Source organism: Mytilus californianus, unplaced genomic scaffold (assembly GCF_021869535.1).
Source record: "Mytilus californianus isolate M0D057914Y unplaced genomic scaffold, xbMytCali1.0.p SCAF_6, whole genome shotgun sequence".
In the NCBI taxonomy this organism is placed as follows: domain Eukaryota; kingdom Metazoa; phylum Mollusca; class Bivalvia; order Mytilida; family Mytilidae; genus Mytilus; species Mytilus californianus.
The window spans coordinates 65003393-65014934 of NW_026262712.1; the positions used below are offsets into that span (position 1 = coordinate 65003393).

General features: G+C 32.6%; 1 protein-coding gene across 1 annotated transcript; it reads left to right on the forward strand.

Annotated features, from left to right (window-relative positions):
* The first annotated feature begins 504 nt into the window (after positions 1 to 504).
* On the forward strand, positions 505 to 7797 carry LOC127705497 (cysteine and tyrosine-rich protein 1-like). The gene is made up of 4 exons (XM_052209823.1): positions 505 to 600; positions 2452 to 2605; positions 3698 to 3876; positions 4538 to 7797. Exons 1-4 carry the CDS (start codon positions 567 to 569, stop codon positions 4759 to 4761), a joined length of 591 nt encoding a protein of 196 aa, XP_052065783.1. The 5' UTR covers positions 505 to 566; the 3' UTR covers positions 4762 to 7797.
* Positions 7798 to 11542: the final 3745 nt, after the last annotated feature.

An 11542-nucleotide genomic window follows, 5' to 3' on the forward strand; every position in this document is an offset into this window, starting at 1 on the left:
TTGAATGATGGTATCTATGGTGAGTATTTATAGATAATGTCAGTACTACTTAGCTGATGATACCCTCGGGCAATGTTCCTTTCCATATGAGCTGATGATACCCTCGGGCAATGTTCCTTTCCATATGAGCTGATGATACCCTCGGGCAATGTTCCTTTCCGTATGAGCTGATGATACCCTCGGGCAATGTTCCTTTCCATATGAAAGAGGGGGGACACTGAAAACATAAATTTAATAAGCAATTGTTATAGCAAGTACATTTTTCAACTAAAAAGGAAATTATAAAATCTTTAAATCGATATAATTTTGTGAATATGTTATTAATTAGCTTTATTATTTTAATATACATTGTATTGTTTAAACGTTGTCAATGGTTTATACCTATACAATTTTAAGTATTTAATTAGTATTATCAAGTTTTGATATTTCTGGTAACCTCAATGTATTCAAAATGTTATTTAGTACTCTATTTATACCAGAATAATAAAAGAAAGTTCCTATGATCTCTATTTGAAAATTGATGCTTAAACGGATTACAATCGCAAAAGGACTGTAAAAGAATAACAATGATCCACGCATTGAGTATTTTAGCTGCTACAGGTAAATAGACCCTTTTTAAAATAAGAAGTGACCTTGGATTGATGGTTTCAGATATTGCATGTGTTTCTGATTTTTTAAATCGGACCTGAATTAGTAACAATGAAGTTACCATTCTCAAAAACATTACTCTTGTGCCATCTTGAATAGATTGAAATTGCTTTTTGTGTCTACATTGTATTTATATTTATACACTTTATGTGATGTTATACATGTCTTCTCTATAACTATGTATTTGGTGATGAGAATTATAGATATATTTAGACCAAGTATTATTAATAAAATTGAGAATGGAAATAGGGAATGTGTCAAAGAGACAACAACCCGACCGAAGAGCAGAAAACAGCCGAAGGCCACAAATGGGTCTTCAACACAGCGAGAAAATCCCGCATCCGGAGGCGGGCTTCAGCTGGCCCCTAAACAAAAATGTGTACTAGTTCAGTAAAAATGGACGTCATACTAAACTCCAAAACATATAAATGAACTAAAATTAAAAAAAACATACAATACTAACAAAGGCCAGAGACTCCTGACTTGGGACAGGCGCAAAAATGCGGCGGGGTTAAACATGTTTAGTGAGATCTCAACCTTCCCCCTATACTTCTAGCCAATGTAGAATAAACAAATACACAACAATAAGCACATTAAAACTCAGTTCAAAAGAAGCCCGAGTCCGATGTCAGAATAGGTAACAGAAGAAACTAAGCAAAATGACAATGATATAAAAATTAACAAAGGACTACTAGCAGTTACTGACATGCCAGCTCCAGACCTCAATAAAACTGATTGAAAGATTATGTCTTCATCATATCAAAATCAAGTACAATTACTCCCGTTAGGGCTTTAGTATCATACCATCATAAAATATATGAGAGGAACATAACCCGTATCATGAGTCTGTTTAGGCGACGTAGACAAAGTATATTTGGAAAAGGATTAAGGATGATTTCATTGAAACAATATTTATATTTTTATTTTATTATAGAAGTGCGGAAAACCCATCATTTAGCATACAGTTAGAATACTAAGTTGATATAAAAACTGAGTTGATATGATTGCCAATGAGACAACTCTCCACTAGAGACAAAATGACATAGAAGTTAACTACAGAACACCGTACGGCCTCAACAACGAGCAAAACCCATACCGCATATATAGTTAGCTATAAAAAACCACAGAATGACAAATCAATACCATTCAAAAGAGAAAACAGACGGCCTAATTTATGTACAAAACAATAAACGAAAAACAGATATGCCAACAAACGACAACCACTGAATTACAGGCTTCTGACTTGGGACACATACAGAATGTGGCGGAGTTAAACATGTTTGCTTGCGCTTACCCTCCTGGATATTTATTTATTTTCATGTCAACAGTCATTATTTCATGTTCATTTTTTGATTTCCCAAAATATTCCTTACGTGAGTTTCTTGTCAAAAGGCACAATTTCTGTCCCAATCCAACATAGAATCTGAAAGATATAGTGAGTCTGTCGCCCTTCGTCCCGGTCGGGTCAATTTGCAGAACCTATATTTTGGATTTATTCTTCCTTTGTTCTTGTTTTAAATATGAATATTTGCCTGCAATATTTAATACTGGACAATTAATCAACCAATCCTTTCCTCAATTACATGTATACGCTACCATCTCTCAACATGTCAATTTGTAAAAGCGTAAAATGAGATAGATGAGGAGTACAGACAATCAATCAAAAAAAACTTTCACATAGATAAAACTAAAAGCTCACAACAAAATTAATCCGATTTTACGATAAATATACAACATTGAACATTAATTTTCAAATCATACCAAGTAACCGTTTATTGTTGTTTTACCTATCTGATTTTACAGCTATGACAGTTTTCGCAGACACATGCTACAAGACTTCCGGGTCGTATGTCTATTCTACCTACTGTAGTGGCTACTGCTCTGGTACCTACGGTCACGATGCCTGTGTATACTACTATACATACTACTACTACTATAATGATGCTGTCAGTGTTGTGTAAGTCATTGTATTAAGTCATATATTTTGAGATGGGTCGTGACGACCGTTGGAATGTTTTGCTGCCTAGATACATCTTTTAGGTTATTTCGAATAGACAGAAAAAATATTACAGTCAGTCTTATAGTTTAATTCTAAATTCCATTTTTAAGGTGTAGATCATTAAAAATACGTTGATAAAGTCACGGTCACATGACAAACTTATGTCTATGAGCTGATAGACAAAAAACTTTCAGCCAATCAGAAGACGTGTTACATCCAAAACTAAATTATTTATGTATAGTCATTTATTTTTCATTATGTTCATTGATCTTCAAAACTGCATTGGTCTGTGCTTTATTGAACGGTTTTAAGCAAAACATATATTATACTTTCCTGGACACATTATTCTGACTTCGAACCGACTTGGTCAGAGTTTTACAATTTAAGATAGGTTGTAAGATTTCATGAAATGCAGGCTAGATACAACAGAAATAAACCATTCAGACGCTCTTGGTCCAGTGATATGTACTAGTTTTTTTTCTCATCCTGACCCAAATCCCTCTACACTGACTAATATTAGCCTTTTGTGTCCGAGTCATATCAAGATATTAATTTATAAGAAAGATTAAAACTTTCCTTCTAAATATTTGTCACGTTGACCTAAATTTTACACTGAATTGACACCCATTTTTTGTAGGAATTCTTTTCCAAAATATTAGTTGACTTACAAAGTTTGAAATTTCCTTCAAAAGCTGGCCACCTTTCAATTCATGATTCACCAAATTTAGTTTAATTTCATCTGAATTCTCTGCCCTCCCAATTACATGTTTAACATACATTCATCTTAACTAGGATGAGTTATTTCGAAAAACTTCAAATGACATTACTAGATTTATAAAGGTGTCGTCACGAAATCGAAGCCAATTCAATGTTTTTCTCAGGTTGATTAAAATTGACTTTGGAAACAAAAGTTGTCTCAATGGCAATCATACCAAATCTCCTTATGTTTAAAAATTGAAAAAAAATAAATCTAAAAACATCACCATCTTCTTTACAAATGGATTATACGACATTTATAAATATTAATGAAATCAATAACATGTTTTACAGAAGTACAGGTGTGATAGCTGGTATAGTGATCGGATGTCTGTTTGCTCTGGGAATTGTAATTGCAATAATTGTTGTCATTTGTAAGTCAGTCGCGAAGTCTTCAGGATCACATGGTCGAATCATACAGCCTACAGCAACATCCGGTACAACTGTAGCCTATACTAACGCATCTCAAATCGGTTTGTTATTCTAAAATCATACTTTATTTGTGAAAAAAATGCATTAACAGATACTAGTAGGGCTTTATAGCCAGTTCATGACTTAGTGCTTGTGATCGCTTGCTTGTCACTTTGGAAGACATCCACCATAATTTTAAAATTACTGATGCAATACCTTGTTGAAAATACACTGCACAGTACATTATTGTAATTTTAATTAAAAATTCTGTCACAATAAAATGTTGCATTAATATAATATTGAAGATACAGAAAGAGGTTCAATCATGCACATTACATACTTGTTCAACCTTCAAATATGTACAGACCTGAAGCTTTTCTCATACGAAACAGTCTGTTTTACCTGGTACTATTTTAAAACTTTTATTGTAGTTTAGATATCGATTCCAGTGTAAAATATTCTACAATCCAATCAATTAGTATTTCTTAAATGTTACATTTATACCAGGAAAAAATATAGAGTTGAACTGATTGTGGTTTCTGTGAATGTAATTCATTTTTTTTTTATTACATGTATCTAATATTATAAAAATGAATCAAAATTAGCCGCGATTTGAATATGTAAGATATCATCTATAATCTTTCTCCGATATTACCAATGATAGCTGCTTGGTTTTTTATGTTATATTGTTTATTGTAATCTTTCAAATTATATTTTTATCAGGACAGCCAACATATTACGATGGAAACACCACACACCTAGAACAGCAACCAAATTACCCTAGTTATTACCAGCCACCGTCAAATGGATACCCGCCAAATACCAGCTACCCGCCAAATACTGGTTACCCACCGTCATCGATCCATACCGCAGCAAAGCCACCACCATATTCAGGCAATAATCTTGGAGGTTTAGCCCCTGTGGATATTCAGAATACGAAAATTTAATAAAAGTCTATGAATAAAGCGACTGTCATTTTGATGCTGAGTTTTTAAGATCGTAAACATAACAGCAGCTGTCACATCGTTTAGGTGACTGGAACATAGTCTAAGGTCAAAAGCGATTCATCTATCTTAAATTCCCCTATTATTTCATATAAAAACATTTTTAATCGAATGAAGATATTTCTTGCCCAAATTAAATGATATTTTTTCTGTTAAATACAGAAATGTGTGCAGATTCTGACTATAATAATGAAATGTTTAATATTTTTAGGGAAATCATTGTTTAATGACAAATATGAATTTCAGCATGAAATAATCATATGACTATATAGGAAAAAATGACACTTAATTTAAACACTTGTATACAATGATGATTTCTCAGTAATGATATGTCATAAAAATATTTCATAATAACCATAAAAAAGACTGTGCATATTTGTGAGATAAACTTTTGTTTCAAATTCGGAACTCAAATAAATTTTTGACAAAGTTTTACAAAAAAATGCATGTGTGTTATTTCATGTGTATTAAATAATACGGGAATTTGGGATAGGTGAAACACTTTTGACCTAAGACTGTGTATCTATGAATTATTTTGACATATTTTCAATAACATTCAATAATGTTTGTGGTCTCCTAGTCTGTTTTCTTTTTAATTCCTGTAAACTAAACTTGTAATATCATTTATCTGACAAAATAAACAATAAACATAGCATTCCTGTAACTATATACACCCATGCAATGCTTCATCATAATCGACAAAATTGGCACGCTCATGTGAGCACTCTGTCTTCCCGAAATGCTCTTTTATTTGATGACTTCTCTGGCGAGAGAATTTCTATCATAGGATTTTTTAACGAAGTCCTGGCCTTCTATTTTAACAGTTAATTGTGTTATAAAGAACTGCATTTACATCAAATGAATATACTTTTTGTATGCAATCAAACACACCGGGTTGTCAATAAGACAGCATTCAAACGATGCCAAAAATTCAAGACAACTATGAAGCCAATATACGGTTGTCATACATACCCTTTACACGAAATTTAGATCAAAAATAATAGGCAGGTTCTGACAAGAAGGTCGCCCTAAAAGGGCTAAAATTTAGACTGCCAATGGAAAAAGAGAATGTAATATAATGGCAGAAAATGAGTCTTACAATAGATAGCACCTACGACCCCTCACAGGGGTGCAGAAAGTGTGGCACTCTCCCTGCACGAGTCTCAAGATTCTCATTTCGTCCGGACGTGGCTGCGTATTTATACATCCAAGGTGCAAGTAATAACAATTGAAAAAATGTTTATCAAAACCAAACAACAAAATTTATTGTAAAGCCATAAAGGTAAACTTAAAAATAGAAAATTATTAAATTGCAACAACTTTTTAATTAACGACTAAACGTAGAATGATTGAAGACACTCTTTTAATATGTGATGATGATGGATGGCTGTTTGACTTCCAGCGGCAAATTAACACGGCCGTCACTCGGCTAACCGAGAGATTGGTCGGTTAATCTATATTGAGTATGCGGCTATATCGGCGGTTGGTCTGTTAATTGGGTTGGCTAAAGTCTGTTAATCAGGTGTTATCGAGAAGGTGAAAATTTATCTCCTGCTTTGTTTTCTGTATATCTGAATGATTTACAAGCATTTTTAGAAGAATTAGATACAAAAGGTTTACAGTCAATAAGTGCAGACCTAGAAAATGAACTAGATGTGTATCTGAAGATTTTCTTATTGTTATATGCTGATGACACTGTTTTATTAGCGGATAGTAACACTGAATTACAAAATATGTTAAACAAATTTGCCATATATTGTAACAAATGGCAACTTAAGGTAAATGTTGATAAAACAAAAGTTCTTGTTTTTGCTAATGGTAGAATTCCACAAAATTTGAATTTCTCTATTAATGATACTGAAATTGAGATTGTTAAAAATTATAAATATTTAGGAATATTTTTTTCAAAAAGTGGTTCATTTTTACAAACTAGAAAATATTTAAGAGACCAAGGAATAAAGGCTATGTATTCTATCTTGAAGAAGAGTAGAATTAATAATTTATCTATTGAATGTCAACTAGATCTCTTTGATAAGGCTGTTGTACCTATTTTGTTATATGGGTCAGAGATTTGGGGTTTTGAAAACTTTGACTTATTAGAGCGGGTGCACCTAAAATTTTGCAAACTCATTTTACATTTAAAGCAATCAACCCCAGACTGTATAGTTTATGCTGAACTAGGCAGATTCCCAATACTTCTTTATGCAAAAGTTCGTATGATAAATTTTTGGGGCAGAATTATAAACGGTAAAGAGTGTAAAACTTCTCATGTTCTTTATAAATTATTACTTATAAATTTAAATAACTATGGTTTTGAAAGTAAATGATTGATTTATATAATAAAATGTTTTAGATAATTGTGGAATGTCTAATATTTGGAATATGCAGTTTGCTGACAAATGGGTATCAAAAAGTGTGGAACAAAAACTTAAAGATCAGTTCACACAATTATGTTTGTCACATATAGATAGCTTACCTAAATGCATATGTTATAGAATTTTTAAGACTAATTTGAAATTTGAGAATTATCTCAACATATTGCCTAATAATTTATTATTTGTATACTGCAAATTTAGATGTGGAAGTCACCGGTTACCAATTGAGACGGGAAGATGGCGAGGCTTGTCACGAAACGACAGACTTTGTCATCTCTGCGATTCAAGTGGTATTGGTGACGAATATCATTACATCATGACTTGTAAATCTTTGGATGTAGAGAGAAAGAAATTTTTATCTGAATATTGCTGTAAAAATCCAAATACATACAAATTTAATGGTTTATTTAATTCAGACAATACTATCATTTTAGAAAAATTATGTAAGCTTATAAAAATAATACAGGTGAAAGTCAGTCCTCCAAGTTAAGTTACGTTTGTTCACACATGTGCATGCTTATATATACATATATGTAATTGTAGATATATATTTTCTCTGTAATTATGCTATGACATGTAGTTTTGTGAGAATAAAGTTCAGAAAATACTTGCAAGTTCAGTATGTTTCATTGTATAACTTTTTAAATATATTTTTTATCATAAAAATTATTCATGTCTGACAAAACAATTCAATGTACTGAATCCAGTGGTGTAATTTTTTTTTCTAGCTTCGATAAACAATCAATAAAATGAAAAGGCGGGTTACTCATCAATAAATTTATACACATTTTACACACACAAAATGTACACAAAATGACAACTTGGCTGAATTTACTTGCATGCAATATTTTGAACATCGAAAAAAGACAGGCATTATGTTTGATAACCATATTAATATCATTGTGTGAAAAATCTACACGAAAATCTGTATTTTGGTGATATTAATCAATTTTTATTAAAAACCTGGTCTGTTAATGGGTCGGATGTATAAAACCCGGTCTGTTATTTGGTCTGTTAAGAGTTATGAATGGCAATGAAAATATAATTTGATTGCTTTATGGGGAGTTATCGGATCAAATGGGTAGGCTCAAGACGAGTGGCTAAAATATACGGAAACAACACATGAACAATGAAACATAAATTTAGACAATGGAAATTGGAAATTGATAAAAATGGTTTCAAAAAGTGTAATATTAAAGTAATATTAATTTCATTCAAGAATGGTCGCATATATATCATGTGAATTCTGTTTCGTTGTTATGAATGACACCAATTTGTCATCTACATTGGTAACCAGTATATACATCATTTTTATAGTTCGTTCTTAGTTGTACTATTATACCACTGTCCCAGGTTAGGGGAGGGTTGGGATCCCGCTAACATGTTTAACCCCGCCACATTATGTATGTATGTGCCTGTCCCAAGTCAGGAGCCTGTAAATCAGTGGTTGTCGTTTGTTTATGTGTTACATATTTGTTTTTCGTTCATTTTTTTTTTAAATATATAAATAAGTCCGTTAGTTTTCTCGTTTGAATTGTTTTACATTGTCATTTCGGGGCCTTTTATAGCTGACTATGCGGTATGGGCTTTGCTCATTGTTGAAGGCCGTACGGTGACCTAAAGTTGTTAATTTCTGTGTCATTTTGGTGTCTTGTGAAGAGTTGTGTCATTGGCAATCATACCACATCTGCTTTTTTATATCAGAGATAAACGTCGTAATGTAACTAAACATCAGTAAGTAAAATATATTGGGATGCTAAAATATAAAGAATAGAGAAAGAATAATGAGAAAAATAAATAAAATGTAGAGAAAAGTGACATAACAATTTAAAGAATACAGAAATAAACAACACCCCCAATCCGGACCCTCATGGTATACACGAGAATCTGGATGGAGACGCAGAATATAGAATAATAGATAAGGACAGTAGAGAGTGATGCATTGCTAAAAAGAGAGAAAAATAACAATTGTTTAAGAATACAGACATGAAACACCCCTTTTTACTATTTAGACCCTCCAAGATGATTGTTAAAACAATTTTGGCATTTATTCCACATCTCCTTATTTTCAAATTAATAGTATAGACAACGATATCTATATAGATGCTTTGCAATTTTTTTACTGTATATCGCTTTATGTTTTTTGAGACTGGAGTCCGATAAACATTGGCCTCCTGTCAACCGCTGAATCTGATAGCTCAGTAAATATTGTAAAGTGCAAACAAAACAAAATTTCAGGGGGAGGGGGTGGTTGAAACAGTAACGGATTGCGATGTACTCAAATTGGTGACAAATGCTAGAATTTTACAAGCGCACAACTGCAGTTCTCCTCTGCACTTATGTAGAAAGGAACTAAACGGAATAAAATGAATTAAAAATTAAGATAATCAAATGTATCTTCATTCGCTTCTTTCCATTTACTAGTACTTCTTTAGAATGTTTTGTAAACAACATATGATTAAGTAATAGAACAAAAGAACCAATTGGATGATGCTGACGAATTAGGGTTTAACGTCCAGTGGCAAATATCATGTCCATATGAGAACGACAACACGTTATATGTACCCGGTGTTGTATAAGACAGACACTTTCAGTCGGATTTTTGAACGTGCTTCTTTGAACAGACACAAAAATCAAGGCTGATTGAAAACGTTAATAATAAATTCATGCATGTTCCAGCGGCCAATCCATATCACGCTATATTGCAGTTACACACCTTTCAATAAAATGCAAAGAAAATAAAAATAAAAATGCTCTTACTACAAGGATATTGTTGCACCGTATTGTCATTTTTTTTTACTCAAGTACATCTCATTCTTAACTTTTTTAATGGGAAATTATAAAGGAAGCAAAACTATTGTCGTGGCTAAATAACTCTTAACTGACACAATTTTAATTGTCCAACCCATTAACAGACTTTATTCCCCTAATAGTCACTAAAACGTGGTATTACTCACGTTATATTACAACTATGAAATATTTACTAATGTCAATTTATTATTTAGAACCAAAGTACTATTTTGTGTTCTTTAAATGATATCTAAAATTGTTTGTTTCGCCTTTTATTAAAACAATTGCTATGCGTATAAGCATAAATACCACATACTTGCGCGACGCCTTTTAGTTTTACTGAAGTTTGCGCAGACTGTGAAATGTTTTTACAAGTGGAAAATGTTCTATGATAGATATCATTTTGTCAGACACTTTTCTTTTTTTTATTTGGTTCTTATAATATGCCAAAAGTCTGTATATTTAACAGAGTTGAACATTTAAATTGTGCGTTTTACTCTTAACAGACGTATAACCGACCCGATTAACAGACCAACCGCCCATATAGCCGCATACTCAATATAGATTAACCGACCAATCTCTCGGTTAGCCGAGTGTCGGCCGTGATTAAATGCATTTTCAGGACAAGAGCGTGTTTATGCAATATGACTATCAAGCCTGCTTTGTACTAAACCGGCACGTTGAGCCGGATGTTTAACGTGCTAGCCCACAAGGTAACAGTCCACAGGAAGACATGTCAACCTACCAGGACACATCATTCTAACTCCGAGCAGACCAGCTGAAGCAGCAAGTACCAATTTTAAAGTCTCTGATCTGACCCGACCGGATTCGAACCCACGACCTCCCGCAATCGAGACGAACATCCTATCCGAGATCGCCGAGGCGGTTCTCTTTTAATAGAAAAAAGCAGACACAATAAGATATCTAAAGACCATCGCATTGCAATATATTGGAAGATGAATAACATTTCTTTTAAATTTGTCAAAAAAAAGAAAATTGAGAGAAGTATTTAAAGTATACGAAAACTAGTCTGTGAGCATGCATTCTTTGATTACCAAGTCCATAATTCTAATGGAGGTAAAGCTGTGTGTTTTCTTTCAGATACAAAATGATTCATTTTGGTTACAACTGTGAGTGCTCAGAAAGTCAAAATCAGAAAATTGTTGAAACCTACCGTAATTATGTTTTTACATTTCAAAACTCTCTTAATCTCGATCAGTGGAATACATAACATTAAAGAATATACAAGGAATACACTGAACTCTATATGATAACGGCATAATAGATTTACATAAACATAAACACAAACATCAAGGAATCATTGTAGCTACTGAAAGTTAGCTCAACGTTCTTCTTAAACAACACAACAGACAAACCCCGTAATATATATTAATACAAGGAGATGCAAGTAGTAAGAACTACCCCGCTACATTCAACGCAAGAAATCTTTAATATGCTAAGAAGAATTATAATGTCATCTTCCTATTACATTTATGGGAGGAAAACTATGTTGAATCCCGCCCTTTTGATAAAAATAAAATTAATATAACAAAAGGGTT